This window comes from Tamandua tetradactyla, chromosome 23 (assembly GCF_023851605.1).
Source record: "Tamandua tetradactyla isolate mTamTet1 chromosome 23, mTamTet1.pri, whole genome shotgun sequence".
In the NCBI taxonomy this organism is placed as follows: Eukaryota; Metazoa; Chordata; class Mammalia; order Pilosa; family Myrmecophagidae; genus Tamandua; species Tamandua tetradactyla.
This window is the reverse complement of record NC_135349.1, coordinates 33,791,675-33,819,349: the sequence shown is the minus strand read 5'-3', so window position 1 is coordinate 33,819,349 and position 27,675 is coordinate 33,791,675. Positions and strand designations below refer to the sequence as shown.

Here is a 27,675-nt window from a genome sequence, read left to right as displayed (position 1 = left end):
CCTCACAGTGCCCCCAGGGAGGCAAGGCTCTCAGAGGAGGGCAAGTCCACCGCAGCCAGGGAACCAGGACAGCTTCAACAAGGAGACACCTTCAGGAGGGAGGCAGCCTTTGGCCTGAACCTTGATGTTTATATACAGTTGGGACTGGGCCTGGGGTGCTCCTGCAGCGGGTTCCTGCAGGGATGGAAGGGGTGATGGTAGAGGAGGAAACAGGCACTTCCTCTGTGATGCGTGTCCCGGTTAATCCTCACAAGAACTCTGTCATCTCCTCCTGCGGATAGGAAACAGGATCCCAGAAAGTTTAGACATACCCCAGTGACAGACAGCACCAGATCCTCCTAGACCCATCCTTACTCCACTCTAATCCACCATCCGCCCAGTAGCTCCAGTGCTCTTTTCAGAGCACAGATCTGTGGGCATCGTACCTCCAAAAGTCCCTATTCCTTTGGGATCAAAACCCAAATACTTACTATACCGAGGCCCTGCCCAGCCTGACCCTCTCCCTTGCCCAGGCTCCCTCCCACCTCGGAGCCATCCCGGGCTGCCCCTCCATCATTCCTCTTTCATCTAACTCCTCTCCTTCTCTAACTTGCGGCTCCACCTTCACTTCCCCAAGAACTCTCAGACTTAGTCAAGTCCCCTTTTCTAACAAGGTGGTGCAGGCATTAACCTACACTCTACCTATTTTCACTCATTCAGTCTTCATAACAACCCTATGAGCTGAAGGCTATTGTTATCCCTATTGTACAGATGAAGAAACTGAATCTCAGGGAAGTACAGTGACCTGCTCAAGATCATGCCGCTATAAGGAGTAAAGCTGAGATTCAAAGCCAGGCAGTCGCTCCAGGGTCCTCACGCTTAACCATCACCCTCTACTGCTTTTAGGATCTCACAGTGCAGGGTCCCAATCTTTCCTATCACAGTTTTTAATTATACATTTTTGATGTACTAGTTGATTAATATCTGCCCCACCCACTAACTAATAATAATGGCAGCTAACATACTGAGCAGTTATTCTGTGCTAGGATACTTGGCAGGTTTTGTGCATCACCTCATTTCACCCTCTCAACAATCCTGTAAGTTAGATATAAATATCATCCCCATTTTACATGGGGAACCTGAGGAGTTGAGAGTCTAAGTACGTTGTCCACTAAGCTGGAAATTCCCAAAGGGTAGAAACCTTGTTCATTTAGTTCATCATTGAATCCAGAGAGACAAAGTCCATGCCTAGCATAGGCATTCACTAAATGCTTGTTGAATGGATGCAGGGATGCGCAGATGGATGGGTTGGTAGGTAGATGGATGGTTAGATGGGTGGTTGGATGGATGGTTAGATGGGTGGTTGGATGGGTGGGTGGATGGATGGTTAGATGGGTGGTTGGATGGGTGGGTGGATAATTAAAAGGCTGGGTAGGTGGATGGTTGGATGGGTGGTTGGATGTGTAGTTAGATGAGTTGGTGGGTGGTTGGATGGGCGGGTGGGTGGGTGGAGGGACGGATGTTTGGGTGGGTGGGTGGGTGGATGCTGGATGGGTTGGTGGGTGATTAGATGGATGGGTAGACGGGTGAGGTGGGTGAAAGCATGAGTAGATGGATTGGTGGGTGGGTACTTAGGCGGATGCATGGATCACACGAAGGCAGGAAAAAGGAAGGAGTGGAAAGGCTAGGATGTGTGGTCTAGTGTGCCTGTCTCTGGCCAGAGCTGGGATGTCCTCAGACATGCGGCTGGCACCCATCTGATGTGGCTTCCCTGGGTCTCTGTAGTAGGTACCGCCATGCCTGTGAAGAAGTACCTGCTGAAGTGCCTGCACCGGCTGCAGAAAGGCCCTGGCTACACGTACAAGGAGCTGCTGGTGTGGTACTGTGACAACACCAACACCCACGGCCCCAAGCGCATCATCTGCGAGGGGCCCAAGAAGAAGGCCATGTGGTTTGTGCTCACCCTGCTCTTTGCCTCCCTCGTCTGCTGGCAGTGGGGCGTCTTCATCCAGACCTACCTGCGCTGGGAAGTCAGCGTCTCCCTCTCCGTGGGCTTCAAGACCATGGATTTTCCCGCCGTCACCATCTGCAACGCCAGCCCCTTCCAGTAGGTGACCCTCCGAGCCCGCGGCAGGCTTTCCTTTTTCCTTTTCTTCCTTGTCTGATTTTCATTCTCCTTTTTTCTTCACTTTTTTTTCTTCCTTCCAGCTTTCCTTTCTGCCCTCCCCTTTTCTTTCTTTCTCTCTTTTCTTCCCTTCTTTCCTTATTCTTTTTCTTTTATCTTTCCTTCCTTTTCTCCCTTTCTCTTCCTCCTCCTTTCTCTCTTTACTCTCACCCTTTTACAGGAAGTCAGAATCAAAATTCATAAACTTCCTAGACTTAGAACAACCTCAAAAAAATATCTGGTAGTCCCTGCCTGCAGGCATGCCTACTTATTTATTCAAGATGCGTTTATTCAGCACCTATTATGTGCCAGGCCCTATTCTAGACACTGGATATAAAGCCTTGAACAAAACAAAGGCGCATCCCTCTTCATATCCTAGCAGAAAAAAACCATCTTTTTCTCACAAATATTGAATTACTTATAATTGTGATAATTAAAAAAAAAAAAATACTGGGCGGTGCAACAGTGGCTCAGTGGCAGAATTCTTGCCTGTCATACCAGAGACTTGGGTTCATTTCCCAGAGCCTGCCCATGCCAAAAAAACAAACAAACAAAAACCCACAAGTGAGTGCTTATGGTTGGAGGAGAATTCCCCGAGGAATATATAGAAGTTAGCCAGGCAGAATGGAGAAAGTGCCCCAAGTGGAGGACACAGCGTGTGCAAAGACCCTGGGATGAGACCAAGCTCGGAGCATTCAAAAAGTTGAAAGGAAAACCAGCACAGTTCAGCCACAGAGACGTTCTTGACCCAGTTATCAGAAAGTCCCTCCTTTGTAGTCTTAGGGCTTCAGCCTTCTTGGGTGGATCCTTGGAGCCACCCAAGAGAACCCTTAATAATAAAAACTCCACTCTGCGCCAGGCACTGTTCCAAGTGCCTTATCGCACCCCTTCATTGAATCCTCCCAACAACCCTTTGCAGTAGAATTTTTATCTCCCCTCTCCCAATTATGTAGACGAGAGAACAGCGCCTTGGAAAGGTTAACCTGCTCAAGGGCACATTTCTATCAAATAGCCTATCAGGATTCTAACCCCGAGCCCACCCAGTAACCCACCAAGCCCAGCGGCTGCTGTGGATTTCTAGATTGTAATAACCCCACTCTTACCCCCAGCCTTCCCATCCCCCTCTTCTTATGTACACACCGGTGGCTGGTTTAATGGTGAGGGGACAGGAGGTGTCAGCACCCGGGGACAACGTTAGCGCTGGCTGCCATCCAATTTTGTACCAGGACGTTGGGCCGCGTCCAGGGATTTAATGCTCTCCCTTGCAGGAAGTCCTCCAGCCGGAGCCAGCACACACCGCCCTGGTGATCACACATCTGGAGCCAGGACTTGGGTAAATTAGGCAGGAGGTGACTGGGGTGCAGAACCTGGGAGCCCCCCACATGGGGCCAGGTGGGGACACTCCCTGGCCTGGACACAATCCTGCCAGACTGACTGGTCACCATTTCCAACTCCGCAGCCTCCATAAACTAGAGGAAAGTACTGGAGGTCAGCCCCACAGCCCCATGGACCTTCTCCCTCCTCCACCATCGCTGCTTTGGAACTGGGACCCTGAGGATCACAGACCCACCCCTCCTCCTGCATTCTCTACCCCTTCCCAGGAAATTGCCCTCTGTCCCCCTTGCACAAACAGGAGGCCCACAGGAGCCCAGCAAACCAGGTCCAATCTCAGCTCTGCCCGTTATCATCTGGGTAACTTTAGGAAATCATAGCAACCCACAGAGCTTAAGTTCCCTTATCTGTATATGGGGATGATAATAAAGTGTGGTAAAGATTAAATTGAATAATACATAGATGGCACCTGGCACCTTGTAAACAATCAGTATGATTCTTCCCCCACAAGAATGTGAATTTCATAAAGAAAGAGACCAGGTCTCTCTTGTTGGCTACATGTCCTCTGTGCCTTGCATAGTGTCTGGCCTTTGGTAGGTGCTCATTAAATACCTGTCAACAAGTAAAAGGGTGGATGGAAGTCTGCATGGATGGATGGATGGATGGAGCAGTGGGTGCTTGGGTGGGGAATTCTTATATATGGTGGCAGATTCCAGTGTCCTCCCCTCCAGCATGGCCAAGCAAAATGGGGCCACCACCCCAGGCGCCCCTAACTGGCCCTCTCCCCCACACAGATATTCTAAAGTCAAGCATTTGCTGAAGGACCTGGACGAACTGATGGAAGCCGTCCTGGAGAGGATCCTGGCTTCTGAGCCAAGCCACGACAATGCCGCATGGGCCCTGAACTTCACCATCTGGAACTACACGCCCCTGGTCCTGATCGATGAGCGGAACCCCCACCACCCGGTGGTTCTCGACCTCTTTGGAAATAAACACAATGGCTCAGCAAGCAGCAGTCCAGCCCCTGGGAGGACCTGCAATGCCCAGGGCTGCAAAGTGGCCATGAGACTCGTAAGTGGCCCTAGGCGACTTCAAGCAGTGAGCCCTGTCCACTGAAGCTGGTGGAGTTTATTTTTTTTTAATAACTTGGGTCTTGGTAAGGCTGGGAGCCAATGCCTGTTTTGTATTTGAAGAACTCTTTTAAAATAGAAATGGCTGATATGTTAGTTGAGACTCTTGGGTAAGTGAAGTTTTGCTTCAACCTAGTTTAAACAAAATGGGGAATTGAGTGGGTCACATAAATGAAAAGTTCTGGTGTATGTTGGGCGCAGGTGTGGCTGAATCCAGGTGTTTCAGTGCTGCCTTCAGGACTCTTATCTCTCTCCATCTCTTGGTTTAGTTTTTCTCTCTATGGACCTTTACTGGCAGGCTCTCGCCATGCAGAGGTCCCTGGCAGTGCCAGACTTCCATCCCCCCAGCTCAGCAACCTCAGCAGAAAGAGTTCCTTCCCAGTAGCCCCAGAAAAAATCCTGGGGTACGTTCTTCAGGTCACATGCTCACCCCTAGACCAATCACTGTGACAAGAGGATGGTCTCTGTTGATAGGTCAGTCCAGGGCCATGTGACTGGAACTGGGCCGGGTAGCAGCTTCCATCAGACCACATGGACTGAGCAAGGGGAGAAGAGTGGTCCCTGGAGGAGAAACCCATTCATTGTTATCAAAAGACAGGGGCATGAATGGTGGGCAAATGAAAAAACGTGGCTGTGCAGTACAGAGCACCACAAAAATGTTTGCTGCCCTGCCCTGGGGTGTTGGGATGCCATCAGTTCTGGGAGACTGCAGGTGGGAAGAAGGGTTCCCTGTGGCTGCCTCAGGATCAGCTGGAGAGCTCTGTAATGTTGCAGATCCTGGGGAATCCAGGTGGGCAGGTCTGGCCGGGACTCTGTATTGTTAACAGGCGCGCTGGTGATTCTGATGACCCACCTGGTGTGCCCGCCCATGCAGTTGTGACTTTCACAACGCCCCCATCTCTAAAGCAAACCAGCAACTAGCATGAAACTTCAGGTTAGGACTCCTGGGTCCTAGCGCCAGCTCTGAACCTGTCTCTGTTTCTGTGGGCTGCCCTAACAAAGTACTACAATCTGGGTGACAACAGAAAGTTGTTGATCACAATTCTGGGGGCCAGAAGTCCTTAATCCAGGTGTCAGCAAAGCCACGGTCCCTCTGAAACCTGGAGGAGAGAATCCTTCTTTGCCTCCTCTAGTTTCTGGTGTCTGCCACATTGCCTTGGCATTCCTCAGCTTGTACGAGGAACTCTCCCCTCGCCTCCATCGTCACATGGCCTTCTCTTCCCTGTCTCCCCTCCTCCTCCTCCTCTTCTTTTTCTTTTTTTGTATTTAGGTCATTGCATTTTTAGGTTTGTTTATTATACCAGTTTAGCCATTTATCGTAATTAATATACAGGTCACAGAATATTATGTAACCATTGAAAAGAATGGGTTGGCTCTATACAAACTGAGTAAGCAGGATTTTGGTACATAGGAAAAGTGAAATGGAAAAAACCTTATATAATATAATCTGATTTTGTAAAACAAATGTAGATTAAATAATCCAGGACACACAGAGGAGACCAGGGATTGAACAACAATTAAACAACCAACCATTAAACCAAGTTGAAGTCATCAAGGCAAGAATTAGATAGGTATAATCTAGAACCTGAAAATAACAACAGACAACCTACCTGTGCTTTTTTTTTCAAATTCTGTGTCTTCAATTCTTACTTGACTTCCTAGCCCATTATGATCGTTCATGCTGTTTTCAAATGTGAAGTTAGTATCATTGCCTGGATGTCCTGCAGGTATTTCATGTGTAAAGATAAGTTTAGGGCGGGCCACGGTGGCTCAGCAGGCAGAGTTCTCGCCTGCCATGCCCGAAACCTGGGTTCAATTCCCGGTGCCTGCCCATGTTAAAAAAAAAAAAAAAAAACAGTTTAATTTCTTCTTGGGAGACAACAAACAGTAAACATGTGTTAAGCAAGTATTTCTAAGCACCCACAAAATTTTGGGACTTGTGATTAATGCTGGGTGATATAAAAATGTAAAAAGCTCCTGCTTTCCAGGAGTTCATAATCTGATGAGAAAGGAATGATAAAGATACAAGTCCAATACAATATAACAAATATATTAATATAGCTATGCACAGAGGAGATTTGAAGAAGGACCCCTTAAATTCATTTTGCAGATTTCGGTGCCAGGCTGGTTTTAGAGGATAAGTAGCAGTGAGCCTTGTGAATCTTTGTGTTCTGGTGGCTGATTGTCTTAGTACTTGAAGAGCATTTCTCATGTGGTATTACTGTTAATTTACTTGTAGGAGGTACTTATCTGTTATGTTCACAACTGCCTTCCCAGATGACGTGCCAGGTACACAGTGTGCTAGGGAATGAGGTAAAGTGATGAAATAAACATGGTTCATGTCCTCAAGGAATTCAGAGACCTGTGGGGAGCACAGACACAGAAGGAAAAGGTGTCATCAAATGTCATAAAGAACTGAGACTCATGGAATATTCCTTCCTGTTGTAACAAATCTTTATCAATTTAAAATATTAATCCTGGTGGATTCCCGCCCAGGGCTGCTCTGTATTCTTCCATTAGTATAACTGGAACATCACCCTGGTCCTCTGGGGTGTGTTGGGGGGCTTACAGGGACCTCGGGATCCTGAAGGCCGAAGCCTGGCCCTCCATGGCGAATGACGAGCAGTATGGAAAGCACTGACTGTGGGACACTGGCAGATTGCTTTAAGATGCCCATGGATCAAACGTATGGGGCAAAGCCAACCATGAAAATTATTATCAAGTCATGAACTTTCTTATTTCGCCTTCTATGCATATTTCTTGGGGAATGAAGGCAAGCATTGCAACTTTTCACTGTCGGATGCTTTGGAAACCATTTGAAAGAAGGAAATGTTTGATGGATGGCATCCGTACTTCTTAGGGAAATTTTGTTGAACTAATCCACCATCCTTCTCTGCTGAATAATGACCCCAGAGAGAAATCATCTTAAATCACAGAGCTATAAATATTCAAAGTTGGAGGTATTTAAAGGTCATCCAGTTTTAACCGTTCACTTGAGGCTTTCGTTCAGGTTTCTTATTATGACATTTCAGGTCTTCCACAGGCTGGCCCCAAAGCTCCATCCATGTATCTCAAATCATCTTCCACAAACCTTCTGCCCCAGAAGATTTGTCCATTAGACTCAGTTCAAGGGCTTGATTTTGTGTAACAGATTATCCCTAAAATGGCTTCAAAACTTAGGTATGTTTTCAAGAACTGACTGTCTCCGTAACACACCTTACAGAATTTGTTTGTTTGTTTTTATTACATCTTTTATATCGCTGTTCTGTATTGAAAGATTTTTCTTCTGTTATACTACCACTGCCGCTACCCTTATCTCTGTTAAATACCTAGGTCATTGTACTTTGAGGTAAAATTAATTGTTTAGGCTACTTGATTTTGAGATATATAGCTCAAATGGCAGATAGGACTTCCGATTTTTAGTTGCTCCTTCCTCCCTCCATTCACTACACATTTATCAAGAGCACAGCATGGGTACCAGGCACTGCTGTAGACATTAAGGCTGTGGAGACAAATACGACTGGCCGGTTCATCGGCCTCATGAAGCTTAAATTCTAGTGGGGGGTATGAATGAGTCATGAGCTTCCAGAACAAGGAAGCAGATGTTAGGACTTCACATATGCTTGGGGGCGGAGGGGGGGATGCAATTCAACCCATAACAGACCCGATGCCCCATTACTCTTTGGTGCAGTTACCAAGCTACCTGTGCCGACTTCCTCTTCCGTGAAGCAGGCCCCTGCCTGGCGACTCCAGCAGCTCTCGGGCCCCAGGCCCTGTGGAGGGGAATAGGGTGGGGGTTTGGTGAGGAGGGGGTCTGCCTCTGTTACTCTGTGCTGACCCCCTTCTGAGGTGAGGATAATGCCTGCCTTGTAGGGTGCTTGTGAGAATTGAATGGGACAATGGAGGGAAAGCACTGAGAGCAAAGCTGGCACTAAGTGGGTCTTCTTTTCTCCCTAAAGGGAGGCAGGAGAGTCCCAGGAAAGGCTGGGCCTGAAGCACTCCTCGTGGGAAAAGGGCCTCAGAGGTTTTCTTCTAAGGACAGGCCCAGGCCGGCCTGGCCTCTTGGGCAGGGCTGTCTAAGAATGTAAAGAGGCGCTCCCTGCCCTGCCTCCCAGGGAAAGCCCGCTGCGAGGTCCAGCAGTGGCGGAGGGCCAAGGCTGGCGTTCCAGGGCTGTCTTGTGTCTGTGTGGTGGCCTGGTCTGCGGTGGGTGGCTGCAGTGAGGTGGGCGGGGACCCTGCACCCCTCGGCGGGCGCCAGCTGACCAAGCCTGTGCCCCTCCCGGAGTAGAGGCGGTGGGAGGCCCTGGGGAATCTTGAATCTCTGTGGTTCTCACCCCTCAAGGGAAAGCATCTGGAAGTAATGGGAGAGGGCAGGCCTGGCCCTTTGGGGAGGAAGGGAGTCAGGGAAGGACAAAGGGCCCCATTGCACTTGTGTCTGGGTCTGGACATGTGGCCATGGGAGTGTGAGTGTGGTGGCCTTTGGGTGCATCTGGGTATGGGAGTGGGGAGGATTCTGGCATGCATGTGCGTAGTTGTGAGCACGATATCAGGTGTCAGAAAGTGTGTACATCTGTGCATGTGCCCATGGGTGTGCATGCTTGTGCGTGTGCATGTGTGTAGCGTGCAGTGTCAGCCATGCATGACGGTGTATATGGGGGTGGGGGGGCTGGTAGCTGTGCAGCTTGAGTCCTTGTGTCTGTGCCCTCGTGCAGCCAGGTGTGGGGTGGTGTGAGCAAGAGTGTAAACACATTTCCCATGGGCCCACCGGCTGGCAGAGCCCAGCCCTCACTCCGCTGGGACCCTGGGGGCCGCGGCTGGGGGCAGGCAGAGGCTGGGGCCCCGCCAGCCGCCCCCCGCCCTCACGGTGACTCTCCCGGCCTCCGCAGTGCAGTCTCAACGGGACCGTGTGCACCTTCCGGAACTTCACCAGCGCCACCCAGGCCGTAACCGAGTGGTACGGCCTGCAGGCCACCAACATCTTCTCCCAGGTGCCGACGCAGCAGCTGGTGGAGATGGGCTACCCCGCCGAGCGGATGATCCTGGCCTGCCTGTTCGGGACGGAGCCCTGCAACCACAGGTGAGAGCCCAGGGTTCGGATCCCCGCTCTGCCACCTGCCGGCACCTCTGGGTACGGCACCACAGTTTTCCTCGCCTCGGGGTCTTGGGTAGCGTTTCCTGGAAGCAGAACCTGAAACCCGGATGCAGGATGCACTAAGGGCGTCTCTTTAGGAAAAAAATCTGTAAGGAGGAAGGAAAAGGCTAAGCAAGGCTGTGGTCTTTGCTGAAGTCTAGCCTTGGCCTGATCTGGATCGTTAACTGCACCCGGAGTTGTCCTCTCTGAACAAGGGGGCCACCTTTTGTGCTGCACATCGGGCAGTCCCTGGCCAGGAGGTCGTGGCAGTGTCCCATCAGCAAGGACAGTTCACTTAGGAAGGGGCAGCCGGTGCTGTTCACCTCCAACTCCCCCAGCTGGAGGGTGTGGGCAGCCCGGCCTCCACTGCCCTCAGTTTTCTCACCTCTAAAACGGGGTCTTGTGAAGAGAGAATGAGCTGGCTCCCATCCCACCACTTAGAACAGGGCTATGTAGGGGTTTGCTGTAAATACCATTTTTCCATAATAGCCCTGAATATTACGACGGGTAACATTCAGAAAGTTAAGTCAGAAAGTCTGCGTCTTCTTACACCTGCTTCATGGGTCCCCACTTGCTTTGCCTCCCCAGCTCCTAAACACCAAACCCTGGACCTAAGGAGCCAAGCTTTGTCCCCATCCATCAGGGCACCTTCAGGGGTCTGCAGGCTGCCCCTGTGGGAGGCGGTGTGCAGGAGTAAGAACCTGCTGAGCCCCTATGCCCAGCCCTTCCCAAAGGGCCATGCCAGGTGTGGGTGGAGTGGGCCACACCACCTTAGCCTGGCCCCAGGCTTCAGCAGGTCCTGTTTCCATTGTGCGGCTGGTTTGGGGCTTCAGGCCTCTTGCAGAAAGGGGCTGTTTTGCTGAGTCCTGCAGGTTTGGGGCATGGCAGGCTTCAGGACTCACCCTCCCTCACCTTGCACTCATCGATGCATCTCAATCCAGCTCTCTCAACCCTTAAACTTTCGTGAACCTCTACTGAGAACCTGCTGAAAGCTGTGGCCCCTTTGTTTCCCCAGAGTGCACAGGCTCACGTGAGCTGGCATTTAGCGCTGACCATCAAGGAATTCCTGACCCATCGAGTTGGGTAGACCAGCACACATGGCCCCTTTGTGGGATCTGGAGAAGGGCACCCTACAGGGGGAAGAATTACAAACAGCACCCCCACCGACAGGGCATGCCTTGTGAGTGGGGCACCGCTTGGTTAGCTGGTTGTAGGCTGGATTTCAACCCCACCTGCTTGGCCAGGAACTTTGTGCAGGGCCACCACCCACCACCACCCCCGCGCCCACCCATACCTGAGAGCCCTGCCCATAAGTCTTGGTCTACCCATCAGACTAGTTAATGGAGCAAATTTATCTCTACCCTCTCAGCTAAGAGCGAGAAAGACAGAGAGAGATGGAACGTTGTCATTTCAAATATATGCCCCAGTACACGATAAGAATATGCCTTGAAGTGAAAGTGAGGTGGGAAACAGATCCGCCAGAATCTGCTGTCAGACCCTGGTGCCTAAAAGGTGTGCTTCTCCCCCCTGAGCCAGATCCCCATTTTACAGATGAGGAAAACCAAGGCAGGAGAGATTAAAAAGTCTTGAGCAAAGGCACAAAGCTGGCCAGATGTCAGAACCAAGGCTCCAGTCCCTCTGACCCCCACGCTCTCCCTCAGCTCCCCTCTTCTCTCCCGGAACTGTCAGGGAACCCCCCGGGTCTGGGCCAGAGGCAGCTGGGGCTGGGAGCTGCCTGTCTGGGTAGAGCATTATCCCAAGCAAACAGTTGACTCCCAGAGTGGGACCCAGGGTGCCGCCCACCCGCCTGCCCGGGGCAAAAGGGGATCCAGCCACGCCCTGAGCAGCCTCCTGCCCCTGGGCTGCGTCTGTCCCAGACACCTTCTTGGGAACACTGTGTCCCCGCGCAGTGTCTCTCCATCCAACGCCTGCCCGGCTTTAGCTGGTTTGCCCTGCACAGTTCCTTCCCCACGGCCCGGGCACTGTCCCGCCCGGGAGGTGGCCTCCACAGGGCCCGCCCGGGGCTCTCCCCCCAGGCCCGTGCCTGTGTTGTGCCCCTGCCCCGGGTGCCCTTTCCCCCACCCCAGCCCCTCGGCCGGGCTACCCGCCCTCAGCCTTGAGGTCTCAGCTCAGCCTCGCCTTCTCCCTGACCGGCAACCCCCACCCCCCATCAAGTCCCGAGCGTGAATGAGGTGCTGCTCCTTCCTGCTTATCATCTTTCGATGCCCTTATCACGCATTATAATTTATCCAACAAATATTTACTATCTGTCTACTGTCGCGCCAGGGCTGGGGACAGAGCAGCAGCAGCCAACCTCTGCTGAGTATTGTTGGATATTAAAGCACGCTAAGCATCTAAACCCACACCTTAGCCCTCAAGGGCAGTGCTGCTATGACCCCCGTGTTACAGATGGGGAAAGCGAGGCCCAGAGAGGGGGAGGAACTTCTCCCAGCTCACCAGCTGTTAAGTGACGGAGCCGGAGCGCAAATCCAGGCAGTCTGGCTCCCGCACTGGAGCACTTGGCCTCTAAGCGCTTGTTGGTCAAAGACAGACAAGGTCACTGCCCTCACCGGGCTGATATTCTAACACCAGAGGCAACTGAGAAGTGAGGAAATAAATAGAGAGGGTGATTTCAGCTTGGGAGGCATGCTACAAACTGAACAGACAGGTGGGAACGACCGAGAGAGGCTGGGTGAGGAAGCCGCTTTGCTTGGGGGCTCTGGGGAGGTCTCAGCAGAGGAAAGCTGAAGGGCGAGCAGTCAGTTATTGGAAGAGCTGATGGAAAAAATATGCCAGGCGGAAGGAACGGCCGGGGGCAAAACCCTGGAGTTTGGGAACATCTTGGAGGGTCGCTGGAGGGGAGCAAGTGAGGGAGAAGGCCGAAGTGGGGACCTTGCATTTTATTCTACAAGTCTGAAGGAGCCACTGGAAGGAGCCCAGCAGAGGCAGGCAGCATTCTACTTCTCAAGTTTGAGCACTCGCCCTGACTGCAGTGCATAGAGGCTCCTGCGGGAACCCAGGCGTGGGGTGCTGGTGGCTTGGACCAGGAGGGAGTCTTAGAGATGGGGCAAAGCGGACAGGTTGGAGATGCATTTCAGGAACAGCTGCCCAGAAACTGCTGTCTGTGCTCCGCCGGCTCCGCCAGGGGTAAGCTTCAAAGGGCAGAACGCGCGGGTTCATCTTGGTGTCCCTAGCCCAGTGCCCGCCTCAGTAAATTTGTGTCTGATGAAGAAATGCGATTCCCATTTCATGGTTGAGGAAACCAAAGCTCAGAGGGCAAATAGGCAGCCCAAACGGCCAAAGAGGAGCAAAGCAAATAAACAGGAGGGAATGATCGAGAGCCTATTGGATTTCACAGACTGCCCCCTGGAGCCACCTCATTCTGCTAGTAGAGAGAGCGAGAACTAAAGCACTGGAACAGCTTCTGTTTCTGAAAGTAGGGGGAAATAACATCTGATCTCATGGGGCCACTTTGAAGATTAAATGAGATAATGTATACAGAAATATCTAGCATGGGCCCAGCCTAGAAAGGTTGTTCAGGAAATGTTTGTTGCAGGATATATAATGGCAATGCTGCATTTTCAACATTTTTGCAGCATTTGATACAGTTACCCCATTCCTTCCTGCAAATATAAAATAGATAAACCAAAATAATATTTATTTAATAGATAAATTTTAAAATACATAAAACATCAAAAGATCATGCGTTAAAGGAGCATGATATAAACAACCTACTCTCAAATGTTGAGAAAACTGATAGCCATTTAGATTGACAGATAGATGATAAAAAGAGAGAGAGAGAGAAAGAAAGAAAAGGAAGGAAGGAAGGCAGGCAGGCAAAATGTTCAAGTTGGTGGATCTGAGGGGTGCAGCATGTTGGAGTTCTCCACATGGGTTTTGTGTTATTTTTGTAACTGTCCTGTGAGTTTGAAATGATTTCAAAATAAAAAGTTTAAGGAAAAAAAACATCAAAAGACACTTTAAGAAACGATTTATTACAGAGACTCGAGAGCATACCTAAACATAGAATAGAGTCTGATGAACTTACAGGGCCCTGTTACCCAGCTCAGCAGCCGTGGCTGACAGCCAGGCTTGCCCCGACCCTGGCATCCCCCACTGCTTCCCCTCCCTTCTGTGGCAAATCCCACATATTCTTTCATCTGCAGATATTTCAGAATATACCCATAAAAGATGACTTTTAAAAATGCACATAACCACATATCATGTGAAAAAAATTGGCAATAATTCCCTAGTACCATCAATTACACAGTCGTGTTTACACTCATAAATGTCAGGATTTTTGTTTGCTTATTTAAATCTGCACCCAATTAAAGTCCACGCATTGTCATATTAACTACAGTTTTTAAAGCTTTTGTTTTAATCTTGCCATTGACCCCTCGCCCTCTCTCACAACCTTATTGAAGAAACCAGGTTATCTGTCTGTCCTATTAAGTTGCCCCACAGTCTGGATTTTGATGATTGGCTTTCCATGTCTTTTTTTTTTTAATAAACTTTCTTTTTTAGAGTAGTTTTAGGTTTATAGAAAAATTGCACCCAAAGTACAGAGTTCCCATGTACACTCCCCTGACACACCCACACACAGAGTCGCCCCTTTTTATTAACGTTTTTGATTAGTGTGGTGCATTTTACAGGAGATGAACCCAAGCTACTACATTATTAACTAAAGTCCATAGTGTACATTAGAGCTCACTTTTTGTGTTGTGCTGTACTATGAGGGTTTTTTTGGTTTTAATTTTTGTGATGACAACGTACATACTACATAAAATTTCCCATTTTAACCACCTTAAATATACAACTGAGTGCTGTTAATTACAATCTCAGTGTTGTGCTCCCATCACCACCACCCCGTACCAAAGCTCTCCCATCTCTGTGGGTTTTTTTTTTTAATGTTTCTTTTTTATACATAGGCAGGGACCAGAAATTGAACCCGGGTCCCCGGCATGGCAGGCGAGAGCTCTGCCACTGCACCACCGCTGCACAGCCCACTGTGGTTCTTTTAACATGTTCCTGTCTCTCCAATATTTCCTGTAAATGGTAGTGAGACCTAGAGGCCTGATTGGCTTTAGGTCTGATTGGTTTTGTTTTGTCTTGTCAAGACCCCCTTCCTGGGTGGCTTGTGCTCTTCCTTCAGGAGACACAAGAAGTCTGGCCCTCACTGACCGTCGCTGACTAAATCCATTCATTCATTAGGGGTTGCAAAATGATGAAATTCTAATCGTGCCATTCTTTCTTCATTGTATTAACTGGGTCAAATCAAAACTCTTTTAACAGATATATTACAAAAAACAATAATAACAATAAAAGTGAGACTAAAAGGGAGCCCATAGATTTAAAGAGACTTAAAAGACACATCAGCCAATTACAACATGCTAATGTTATTGGGATTCTGATTTAAACGAATAAGCTGTAAAAATAAATTTGGCATTTACGAGAAAACTTGAACTGAATATTTAATAATGTTAAAGAATTTGTGTTAATTTTAAGTGTGGTTATAGTATTTTTTAGAGTTCTTACTTTTTGAGATACATATAGAAGTGTCTATGAATGAAATTATGATTTCTGAGATTTGCTCCAAAAGCATTTGGGAAGGGGAGTGTGCAGGGGCTACAGACGAGGGAAGACAGGCAGGAGGTGATGGTTCTGGAAGCTGGTGCTGATGGGCTTCACTATTCTATTCTCTTTCCTTTTTTATTTTTGACTTTTTCCATACCAAACATTAAAACAAAACCGAGTTCTTTGATACTTCGTTATACTGTCATTTCAGCGGTGAGTGTCTTTATGGAAATGTTATTTTTTTCGGTTGAATGCTTTCCTTAGGAAGCACTTCCAATACGTAAGGCAGGAACTTGCCAGCGTGCTTCATCCTGCAGGCTCCCAAATCCTCTCTTCCCTCAGCTTCTGCTTCCACCCTTTGCCGGGACTCTTCTCAGTGCACGCCACTCTTTGTCCGAGCTCCTGAGAGTTTCCTGGTCCACCTCAATGGATTCTGTCTGCCCCTTCAGGCGAGTGCTGCCTGGAGCTGCCCTCTTACTCATACAGTCTTTCTTAGAAGACTGCGTATGTGAGGCAGATGAAAACGTCTAAAGAAATGTCCTACATAATCGCTTGCTAAGCCTGAGCTCCAGGAGCCTCCCTTCCACCCCTCTCCCCAGGGTGTCTGGGAATCTCCTATCTGGCTGCCCGGGCCTGGCTTCTGCACCAGCACAGGGGGCTGGACAGACGGACCAGCTGCCCTCCCTTCCTGAGCCCCTGCCTGCAGTGAGGGGGGGGGGGGCGGGCGCGCAGCGGGGCTCTTCCCGACAGGGCTCTTCCCGACAGGGCTTCCAGGCACCGCCCATCAGGGAGCAGGCACCCCTGGGGAGGGCCCCTCTCCAGTGGATGGTGTTTCTTTTAGGAACTTCACGGCCATCTTCCACCCTGATTATGGCAACTGTTACATCTTCAACTGGGGCATGAAGGAGAAGGCCCTCCCTTCCGCCAACCCCGGGGCTGAGTTTGGTAAGTCGTGGCTTGTGCTGGGGCCAGAGCCGCGGGGCTTTTAAGTCCTCGCCACACGGGGCTGAAAGCCAAGGGTCAGCCGGTGCAAAGAGGAGCAGCCATCACTGAGCCGCCCCCGGCTGCCCGGGGACTGGGCCAGGGGCTTCCTCAGCCATCCTCTTCCCCAGTGGTCCCGGGGTGGGGGCTGTGGTACCCATTTTGCTGATATGCAAAGTGAGGATTTGGCACTGCACAGCTCAGCTCAAGCTCCTAATGCCAAGTGATGGAGCTTGGATTCAAAATGGACTATCCTGAGTCAAGACTTCAGTTCTCAAAGCCTTAGTTTCCCCATTTGGAGAATGAGCTCCCAAAATGGTATAGACTTCTTTGAATCATAGTGACATGATAGGGGTAAACTGCTGAGCACACACAGTATCTGGCAAGGAGGAAGTGCTCAACAGATGCTGGATATTCTGAGAAATTTTTCAACCACTTGCCACAAATCGCAGAGGTAATACATGGCAGAACTCTTACTCTTAGCCACCCTGATGAGAGAGAGAGAGAGAGAGAGACGACAGATGCCGGCCAGATGAAAATGGGAAGGGATTCCTTCCCCCCAGATTGTGATCTCCCCACTGCAACCAAAGATGCCCTGTCATTCGGTGACCACCAGGACTGCTGGCCAGGAGGGGCAAGGGAGGGCTAACCACCTTTCACCGGCCCCTGTGCTCCTGCAAAGACAGGTGTGCTGGTCACCTCACTCTACGGAGGCAGGTGACTGGGTTTAAGGAGCCAGCTGCCTGCATTTGAACCCCAGCTCCACCACTCACTCTGGGTGCCCCTAGACAAGGTTCCTCGCTGTTCTGTGCCTCAGTTTCCCCCTCCATAAATGGGGATATAATCATAGCACCTTTCTCAGGTAGCTCTTGTGAGCGTCCAGCGAGAGGATGCTCGTACAGCACTCAGCACGTGTAGCAAGCACTCCATCAACATTAGCCCTTATTGTCCTAACCAGTGGGGCTTGCTGTCCAAAAGGAACACAGCTCTAATACCCCCCTGGTGGTACTATAGTGCATCAAAGACTGGTCCTTGCCTTGAGAAGGGAAGAATCTAAGGCAAATCCACAGAGAAAGGAGGTAGATTAGTGGTTGCCAGGGGCTGGGGGTGGGGGTGGGCATGGAAAGTGGCTGCTTCATGGGCAAGGGATTCCCCTGTGGGGCTGATGAGAACGTTTTGGATCTAGGTAGAGACGATGGCTGTACAACATCGTGAATTAACTATTTGCCACTGAACTGTGCATTTCAAAATATGTTTCACTCCAACTTTTAAAATTCATTAATCAATAATCAAAAGAAAGGGACAGTCCAGTGTGGAGGGAAGACAGACAACAAAAGAAGAATCACACAGGTGAGGCAGGTACTTGGAAAGGAAAGTTCTAGGGCTAGGAAAGCATATAACTAAGATCCTGAGACCAGTCTTGGGGAGGCTTCTGGAAGGAAGGGCAGCTGGGCTGAGAGCTGAAGGAAGAGCAGGACTTATTAGGGTGAAGGGTGAGGGCGAGGACAGCATTCTTGAGTGAGGGAACAGCATCTGCAAACACCCAGCAGCAAGGTGGAGCATGGAGCAAAGAGGGATGCATGGAGGCCAGTGTGGCAACCAAGGAGCGAGTGTGCAGTGTGAGGCCAGCGAGGATGGGAGGCTGGACCTGGCCATGCTGTGCCTCCCACGTCCCAGGGCAGGGAAAATGTCCCTCTACCTGCCATGGGGAAAATTGCTGATGGGAGGCAAGAAGAGTCCACATAGGAGGCTATGCCCAAGCCAGAGCCAGAGATGATGGTGCTTGGACTCGGATGGTGGCCTCGGAGAAGGCGAGACGTGTTTAGGGGTCTGGGTTTTGGCCAAGTGGAGCCAACTTCCTCGGCAGGCCCCAGAGGTCCCCGTGGCTGGAGCGCACCTGGACGAGTGGGTGGTGGGTCTCCCTGCAGCCTCAGGCAGTGAGCTCAGGCAGCCCCTGCCCGCCTCCCCCGCAGGCCTGAAGCTGATCCTGGACATAGGCCAGGAGGACTACGTGCCCTTCCTCACGTCCACAGCCGGGGCCCGCCTGATGCTTCACGAGCAGAGGTCGTACCCCTTCATCAAAGACCAGGGCATCTACGCCATGGCGGGGACGGAGACATCCATCGGGGTGCTGGTGGTACGGCCGGGCCCCGGGGCAGCCCAAGGGGCGCTGGCGGTGGAAGCCCACCTGCCTGGGGCGGAGCCCTGGGGCCTCCCCGAGCCTGGCTCGCCCTCCCTGTCCACGCCCGCTCTGCCTCTGGCGCCTGCCCGGGCTACAGCTCTCCATCCCGTTCAGGCCTGCTAGATGCCTTCAGGAACTACGGGGAGGGAGGTCCTAGGGGTGGCCAGGGGGCCCCATGAGCAACCCCTTTGGCCGCAGGACAAGCTGGAACGCATGGGCCAGCCATACAGCCAGTGCACCATGAACGGCTCCGATGTCCCCATCCGAAACCTCTACAGCGACTACAACACGACCTACTCCATCCAGGTGGGCAGCGACCCCGGCCGGTGGCCCTGGGCCTCCCGCCCCGCCCCTCTGCCGTCCCTGAGAGAGCTGGGCCCGGCACAGCTGGCTCTGCTGGGTTTTCATAGGCGGCCCAGAGCACCCTTGGGACAGGTTCCGGCCAGGTCCCAGTGCTGGCCACCTGGCGTTCCTACTGGGGCACGCTCACAGTTATAGGGAGCTCACTGGGGACTTCCAAGACCAGAAAGGCAGAGCTGACATCATTGACCGCTTACGTGTGAGACGCTGTGTCAAGGGCTCCATGTGCTCTGCGTCCTTTGCCCCCGTGAGGCAATGAGATACTAATGAGCCGCATTCTAGGGCTTTTCAGATGCTAGGCAGGCAGATTTCAGGTGCTTTACATGTTACATCATGTTTACATGTTTACATCAATTAATCCTCACAGCAACCCTAACGTGTAGATTAGGGTTATTAATCCCATTTTCAAATGAAAATATTGAAGTATTCAGACCCCAGTCCCGAGGCCTTACCACTTTACCCAGGAAGTTCCTCTTTGTGTCTAGCTTCTATCTCCCCTGCTGTAGCTGGGGCTTCCCTCTTGTCCTGATCCCTGACCTCCAAGTCTGAGAACCACATTCCCCATGTGCCTCAGTCACAGGAAACTGCCCCCCACCCTGGCCCTGGTGCCCCCCCCCACCACCTGCCGCATCCAACACGCTTCACTCACCCTCCGGCCAAGTGGATTTGGTCACTGCCTGGTGAATCTTCCACGCCTCTGTAGGGATCAATAGACAGACAGGGAGATGGGGAACATGGAGGAGGCTCTGGAGGCGCCCGGACCAGCCCTAGAGACTGTTTCAGGCCCAGGTCCTGGCCGGGTGTCCCGGAGAGGAGCAGACCTGGGCCCAGGCCCAGCCTCAGGCACCAAGCATGGAGAGGATTCCCATTTTCCAGATAAACATCTGACGTTTGGAAGAATGAAGACACTCAGACCCCAAAACACACAGCTCCATGCCTTACCCCACTGCCTCCTCGTGCCCCAGCTCTGGCCCTTACTTCCTGCCCTTGGGGTGCCCAGCACTTGTCCGGGAGAAGAGGAGGGCAGGAAGCGGCAGGCAGCGAGGGCAGGGAAGTGTGGTCAGTGACTGCAGGCAGCGAGAACTCAGGGAAGGCTCCATGGGGGGGGAGCAGGTCAGAGCAAGGAGTCTGCATGGTCAGGAGCTGGGAAACTGGCTGAGCAAAAAAAAAAAAAAAAAAAAAAATGTACCGCCACTTACTATTTATTGTGCACTCTGGCTCTGAGAATCCTCCCCACTGAAGGGACAGGTCTGCCTCATGCCCTGTTTCGCCCACGAGGAGAAACTGAGGCTCTGACGTTCACAACTGGCTCCAGGCACATGGTTGGTGTCTGAACTGGAACCGAGTGGGGATGTCCTAAAATCATTCGCCAGCTCACATCCTCTTTCCTCAGCTCTGAGATCATTCTCCTCCTTCCATCGAGCTTCCCCCCCCCACCCCCCACCCCCAGGAGGAAGGAACACGGAGCAAGCTTGCCTGTCTTCCACAGGACTGGCCTTCCAGTCCATTTGCGGCTCTATTCCCTGGGTGGGAGCCAGCAGCTCAGCAGCTCACCCCCGAGCCCACCGCCCCTAGCTCTCGGCTCCCATGGCCCGGGCCTTTGCATCTCGGGGCTCCTTGCCCTCGATCACTAGCCATGTCTCAGCCCTCTCCCCATCCCTTCTGCTCCCCAAGGCCTGTCTTCGCTCCTGTTTCCAAGACCACATGATCCAGAACTGCAGCTGTGGCCACTACCTGTACCCACTGCCCCACGGGAAGAAATACTGCAACAACCAGGATTTCCCAGACTGGGGTGAGTGGGGGCTCATGGGCATCAGACCCCGGCCAGCTGGAGCCACCGTCCTGTCCCCAAAGGCTCAGTGCCCCCAGAGGGACCCAGGGACACCTCATGGGGGAGTCTCCACAGCCCCGCAGGCCACAGGGCCTTCCTTCCTAGCCCCCGCCCAGCCTCCTTCTGCAGGAGCCGGAGCGCCCCTCCACTCCTTGAATGCACGAGGTGTGTCCTTGAAGCGAGTCCTTGTGCGAGGGAATTGCCCTGGTGTCTGTACATGTTCACGCGCCATGAGCCCGGGGGTGTGGCCGCTAGCAAGGGCCCCCCCGCCTATGTGTTTGGGCTTCTCTCTGTGCGGGGACAGGTGGGTGCTCTCCTTGCCTGTCTAAACTTGCAGCGATGCCTAGCTGGGATGCTTTCCAGCTTTTGCGTTTGGACGCTCTGGTTTTTGTGCGTACACGTGTGTGGCCGGGTATGTTAGCCACAGAGCATACGTCATTGTCTGTGTGTGCTCACTGCGGGGCACAGGGTGGGAGGGGAGAGAAAGAAGACCCCAGTAGACACTGGCTTCCAAGGGCCTGGACCCCAAGCCTCAGGGACAGAAACCCCAGCAGGCTCACACTGGGCTGGGAGCCAGGTCTGGAAGCCCTGGTGGCCTCAAGTTCAAACATGGATGGATAATACCCAGTGCAGGAGGGGATCCCATTACCTCTTAAAGCCAACACAATATATGGACAAAAGGGGAAAACTTGATTGCTTCCAGCCACCTGTCTCTTCGTGTGCGACCCGCGGGGGAAGGGGGTGGCAATCAGAGGGGAAGCTGCTCTGACCCCTGCTGAGCTGGGTCTGGGATGTTCCAAGAGATCCCCGAGGTCAGGGGAGGGACAGCTGGAGACAGGCGGCAGATGAGTCTCCACGACGGGAGAGCTTGGATGGACGACTTCCCCCGGCCCCCCAACCCCATCCAACCCCCAACCTCAGGCTGCTAGTGCTCCGGGAACCCCTCTGAGCACAAGGAGAGCAGAGGGTCCACCGCGGGGCCTCTCTCCCATCCCCTGCCTGGCCCCTGGGCTTGGAGGGGAGCAAGGGGCCCCAGGACATGCCCCCACTGGTCCCTTCCTGCCCACCTCTCTCCTGCTCAGCCTACTGCTACTCAGCTCTGCGGATGAGCGTGGTCCAGAGGGAGACCTGCATCAGCCGGTGCAAGGAGTCCTGCAAGTGAGTGGGGGTGGAGGAGGGCCAGGCCGGGGGCAGGGGTCGGAGGGCGGTGGGGGGTGGGGGGTGGGTGACAGAGGGCCAGGCCCAAGGTGGGGCGGGGGGGGGGGGGGGCGGCTGCACACGGGGATGGCAGCAGGGCTGGCTTCTCTCTTGCAGCGATACCCAGTACAAGATGACCATCTCCATGGCTGACTGGCCTTCTGAATCCTCTGAGGTGAGGCAGGGGTGGGGGGCATGCTCCTGGGCCCCCCCTCTTTGGGCGGGCAACAGGTCTGGAGGTAAAGCCTGCAAGTTGTCTGGAACATTGGAGATGGTCCCTCCTAAGCCCCTCCCTCCCCTCCCTCCCCGCGCCCACCCCTCTCCAGGGCCTGGCCCTCTGCCGCCCCACCCCCCCCACCCACCAGGCACAGCAGCAAACAAGGCAGGCCTGGTCGCTGCCCTCACGGAGCTTACATTCCAGTCGGGAAGACAGACAATACATGTGAACACAAATGAGAGAATTGCAGAGTGTGATCATGGCTGCAAAGGAAATAACAGGATGAGGAAAAAGAGAAACCACTTTTGATTGGGTGGTCAGGGAAGGCCCTTCTGAAAAGGGGATATTTGGATGAGTTTGAGGCAGCCCTGGGCAGCTGCCCACCCGTTCCAACCCGTGGTCCCCAGAGCGCTTTGGGGAACTACAGGGCTGGGGTCCACCTCCCCGCGGAGCAGGGGCCATGGATAGGAGGGAATGCTGCAGACCCGTATTTGCTGAGATGCCTTCCTGTTCTCCAGGACTGGATTTTCCACATCCTGTCCGAGGAGAGGGACCAGAGCAACAACCTCACTGTGAGCAGGTGAGCCGGGAGCCTGGAGGCCGCTGGGGAAGGCAGAGAAGGAGAGGAGCTGGGGAGTCGGGGGAAGGGTTCCGCCATAGGACAGATCCAGACGTCCTTAGTGGGGAGCACAGGAGTGAGAGGCCAGCTGAGGGGGCTCACAGCCTGTCACCGCTTAAAGAAGGAGCCTGTTCTTCCATCCTGTCATGCTTCCATCCATCCATTCATCCCTCCACCATCCAGACTTCCATGTGCCTACACACCCATCCCTCCCTCCCTCCATTCCTCCCTCCACCCATCTATCCATCCCTCCACTCCTCCATCCATCTCTCCCTCCCTCCATCCATCTGTCCATCCCTCCATCCCTCCCTCCACCCACCTGTCCATCCCTCCATCCATCCCTCCATCCCTCCATCCATCCCTTCACCCATCTATCCATCCATCCATCTATACATCCCTCCCTCCATTCACAAATACTGAGCACCTACAAGAAATGAAGACACTGTGAGGAAGCCTGAGTCTAGAGAGGACAGAGATATGAGAACAGGCTCATGGTGATGAGAGTCTGACAAGCCCCTTCCTTCGGGAGCCCAGGAGGGGAGAAGTCTCAACCAGCCTGAGAGATCAGGGAGGGCTGCAGAGTGGAAGTGACTCTTGAGACTCCAAGGAGGAGGTGGAAATGTTCAGACAGATCATGGGAGGCCAAGACATCCAGGGAAAGGAGGAAACTTGGGCAAAGGCCTGCAGGTGTGAGGGAGCACAAACTTTTCTGGGGACCACCCTCCTCTGCCCCAGGCCCCTAGGAAAGGAGCAAGGCTTAGTTCTCCCTGGGGGTGGGGAAAGGGGAGCTCAGAGTTCATCCTTGGGGCAGTCTCAGGCCAGAGTATCCTGCAGGAGCCTGGTGAGGATGGGATTGAGAAAGGGGTCCACAGACACCTTTGTGGCCCCAACACGCAGAGAGGCTGGAAAGGGTTCAGTAACATCAGGTCTATGCTTGGACACCACCCAGGGGCACACGGAGGGCTGGGGAGGCCCCAGCTGCCTTTCCTCCATGTGCGTGTGCAGGTATGTCAGGGGAGGGAGGCACAGTCCCAGCCCTTCTTGTTGCCTCCTCAGGAAGGGAATTGTCAAGCTCAACATCTATTTCCAAGAATTCAACTATCGTACCATTGAGGAATCGGCAGCAAATAACGTGAGTCGGGGAGGCCACAGCCCTGTCCCTGGGAGTGAGGAGGGTCCCAAGTCCAGTGGAGGAACTAGGAAGACCCCAAATTATTTTCCTGGGCAGAGCTGGTCATCCTTGCCCTCTGCACACCTAATAGCCCCCTCCTGAGCTGGAAGCGAGAACCATGCTGGCTCTCTCCCCTGCCGCCCCCCACAGGTGGTCTGGCTGCTCTCCAACCTGGGCGGTCAGTTTGGCTTCTGGATGGGGGGCTCGGTGCTGTGCCTCATCGAGTTTGGCGAGATCATCATCGACTTCGTGTGGATCACTATCATCAAGCTGGTGGCCCTCGCCCAGAGCCTGCGGCGGAAGCGGGCCCAGACACGCTTTGCCGGCCCGCCGCCCACGGTGGCCGAGCTGGTGGAGGCCCACACCAACTTCGGCTTCCAGCCCGACACCGGGGCCTACCCCGAGGGGCAGACCCTGCCCATCCCCGGCACCCCGCCCCCCAACTACGACTCCCTGCGTCTGCAGCCGCTGGATGTCATAGAGTCTGACAGTGAGGGTGATGCTATCTAGACTGCCCCCGCCAGCCCCGGAACTTGGGCCTGCGAAGCCCAAGGCAGCTTATGCCCTTGCCAAAGGGCCGGGACAGTACGTGTCCAAGCCGGGTGCCCTGGTCCCAATTGTGCACCCCCAGGCTGAGGGCTCTGGGCAGTAATGGTGCTAGGACTGGAGGTGGAATTGTATTCTCACCTGGTGCCAACACCCCAGCCAGGCTCCAGAGGCCCCTGGAACACTCACCAGTGGGAACAGTCCACTTCCCCGCAGGGCCAGGCACCATCTGCCCCAGAGGTGAGCAGGTCATCTGCCATGCGCTGTCCATTCCTGCCTGCCCATGGCCTGTGAATGGACTTGGTGAGAGCAGAGTTGTGGGGAGCAGGACGAGCAGCAGGTGTGGGGGCCCCGCCAGGTGGTTCAGGTTTTAGAAAATAAAAGTAGAGAACCCAGAGTTGAGCCTCGTGCTCTGTCCAGCTGGCATGCTCCGGCATAGCTCTGCAGGTGGGAAGGCGTCGATACTGGCCTGAGAACAAAAGTCCCACCAAGGAAAGGCCTCAGAAGCTTTCCCAGGCAAGCTCTCCTCACACTGTAGCAAACAAAGGCATATACAACTCCAATCTCACAATCCCTCCAGTATAGCAAATATTTTTAGATGTTTAGATTTAGAGCATCTCCATCCTGGCTTGCCAGGTTGCCGGCCAGCCCAGACACCAAGACTGGCGTCTAAAACAACAGGAATTTGTTGTCTTATGGTTTTGGAAGCCAGAAGTCCAAAATCAAGTTGTCAGCAGGATCTGCTTTCTCCAAAGCCTTCCATGTGCCTACACACTATCCATCCATCCATCCATCACCAGCGTTCTGGTGCTGGCTTGCCAGAATGCTCCATCACGTGGCCGCCTCTCTCCCATGGCTCCTTCTGACTGTGTCCAGCTTTCTCTGCTTATTAGGATCACCGTCACACTGGGTTAAGGCCCAGCTGATTCAGTTTGGCCTCATTAAACTAATGACATCTTCAAAGATTCTCCTTACAGATGGTTCACATCCACAGGACGGGGTGAAGATTTGAACGTGTCTTTATGGGGAACATAATGTGATCCATAAATATCTCTTTCCCAATTGTCACGGCAAAATCCCAGGCTGGCACTCATTGGTTGCTGGTTGGGTCACATGTCTATCTCTGAGCCAATCACTGAGGCCCATTGGATAGGCTGCTCGGATTGGTCAGACCTGAATCTACCCATTCATATCTGGCCACGGGGGAGGGGGGGGTAGGGGTGCGGTGGGGAGGAGGGCATATAAAATGTAGTTAAATTTACATTCAGTTAAATATGAATTCCAGATAAACAACAAATAATTTTTTAATATAAAGTACATCCATGTACTATTTGAAACATACTAATAAGTCATTCATTCCAATGATTATATGGGGACTTGTATTTTTTTAACTGGGCATCCCATCTTTATATTTGCTAAATTTGGCAATCCTAGTGTTACCAAAGAATGGGTCTGGCGCGTGCAGACAGCTGTCACTTGCTGGGTCCCACTTTCTGCCATCCCTCCCCCACCTCCTCAGGGCTCAGGCCTCAGCCCCACTCTAAGTCTAGGCCTCCTGGGTCAATTGGTCTGGAAAGCAAACAAGCTGGCCTCCCAAAAAGTGCCCACCATGGCAGCGGGGATAGGAGGTTCCACAGTCTCAGTGGGGGTGGGGGCATTCCAGCCAAAGGCGGCATTGTGGAGGCTGAGTGGGGATGGCCTGGAGAAGCCGGGTTTCCCACACCCCAGAGCCCAGGGTCCTGCCCAGTCCTCAGAGCAAGAATTGCTAGGTCCCAATTCTTGCTAACTACTGACTGCTTCTACTAGTATTAATCTTATTAGTTGTCACCACTATTATCATCTATTATTATTAAATAATGGCAACAGGCACCATGCCAAAAAGTCTTGTTTCATTTCATTCTCGTGAGGCTCAAAGAAGCGAAGTAGAACCAAGAACTCAAAGGCTCAAAGAACCAAGATCACTATCCTAGTAAGTGACAAAGCTGGGACCCCAGATTCACCCTCTTGGTGTCTTGGTGCCAATGGTGGTAGCAATTCTAGTTCTTTAAAGGAGCCCAGATGCTTCAGTTGTCTCATCTGATGCTCTGGGGTTGGCAGAACAATGATTACTATCTATCTCCTTTTGCTGGCTCTTTTGGCCGCAAGTCAATTTAAACTGACTTAAGCTAAAAAGGGAATTTATTGGCTTTTGTTATAGAAGTTCAAGGATTTCAGGCATGGCCGTATCCAGGGGTTTACCTAGATCTTGCGTTTCTCCAGATGGTAGCTTTACTTTCTTTTGTGTTGACTTCCCTCTCAAATAGGTTCTACCTTTATACAAAAGTCTTCCAAAACTTCCCCTTAAATCACACTCCTAATCCCTAAGCCAACAACTCCAGTGGGAATAGAGCTCTTGCCTCCTTCCCCACTCCCTTTGTAGCTCTGGCCTCCTGCTTTCCCAAAGCCCAGGGTATGGGCTATTGGTCCCATCTCTAAAAGCAGACTCTGCTTCAGGCAGACAGGCCTCCGTCTCCCCTCTGCATCTAGGGGAGAGAAGTGTTCATCTGTTCCTGCCCTGGTGTCCCATCAGAGCTTTATAGGACTGAAGAATTAGCCTGGCAGACCCTCTTCTCTTCTCAATGCCTTCGCCCCTGGGTTGTTCCCAACCCCTACTGCCGCCACCTCGGGCAGGGTGTCTTGGGCCTAACCACCTTCACAGGCAAATGCAGGGAGGATTCATTTATGCCTATGCTTCTCAAAAGCTGGTCCTGCCATGTTATTGTGAAAAGCTTGTGACTGACACTTCTTTTATCCACTGTCTGGGCAGATGAGTAAGAAAATAAAGACGAAAAATAAATAAATAATGGGGGAGTGGGATTAAGGGATATGGGATACTTTGGGTGTTGTTATTTTTTTGAATAATGAAAACAGTCTAAAACTGATTGTGGTGATGATACTGTGAGCCACTCCTTGTATACTTTAGATGGTTATATGGTATGTCTATATATCTCAGTAAAATTGCATTAATAAAAAGAGAACTGCATTTGATAGAACAGTAAAAAAAAAGCTGGTCCTGTCAACTGCATCACCAGGGAACTTCTTGGAAATGCAAATGCTAAAGCCCCACCTCAGATCTACTGAATCAGAAAAATCTGTGTAGGACCCAGCAGTTTAGGTTTTAACAGGTCCTCCAGGGGACTGAAGCAGTCTCAAATGCAAGGAAACACTGTTCCGTGCTCACAGTCTGAGCAGATGGGTAGCAGCAGCTACTTCCTGCAGGAA

The 27,675-nt window shown here is 52.2% G+C and overlaps 1 protein-coding gene across 3 annotated transcripts in view; it reads left to right on the top strand.

Annotated features, from left to right (window-relative positions):
- Nucleotides 1–25,621, top strand: part of SCNN1B (sodium channel epithelial 1 subunit beta) — a 60,560-nt gene extending 34,939 nt beyond the window's left edge. For all 3 annotated transcript variants that reach the window (XM_077141554.1, XM_077141556.1, XM_077141555.1), the window contains 12 exons: nucleotides 1,765–2,086; nucleotides 4,270–4,546; nucleotides 9,492–9,682; nucleotides 16,152–16,255; nucleotides 18,265–18,428; nucleotides 18,672–18,779; nucleotides 20,508–20,625; nucleotides 21,747–21,822; nucleotides 21,979–22,036; nucleotides 22,597–22,658; nucleotides 23,754–23,829; nucleotides 24,019–25,621. In XM_077141554.1, coding sequence (XP_076997669.1) covers nucleotides 1,776–2,086; nucleotides 4,270–4,546; nucleotides 9,492–9,682; nucleotides 16,152–16,255; nucleotides 18,265–18,428; nucleotides 18,672–18,779; nucleotides 20,508–20,625; nucleotides 21,747–21,822; nucleotides 21,979–22,036; nucleotides 22,597–22,658; nucleotides 23,754–23,829; nucleotides 24,019–24,378 — 1,905 coding nt within the window. In that variant the 5' untranslated portion in view covers nucleotides 1,765–1,775 and the 3' untranslated portion in view covers nucleotides 24,379–25,621. The remainder of the gene's footprint in view (nucleotides 1–1,764; nucleotides 2,087–4,269; nucleotides 4,547–9,491; nucleotides 9,683–16,151; nucleotides 16,256–18,264; nucleotides 18,429–18,671; nucleotides 18,780–20,507; nucleotides 20,626–21,746; nucleotides 21,823–21,978; nucleotides 22,037–22,596; nucleotides 22,659–23,753; nucleotides 23,830–24,018) is intronic.
- The last annotated feature ends 2,054 nt before the right edge of the window (nucleotides 25,622–27,675 follow it).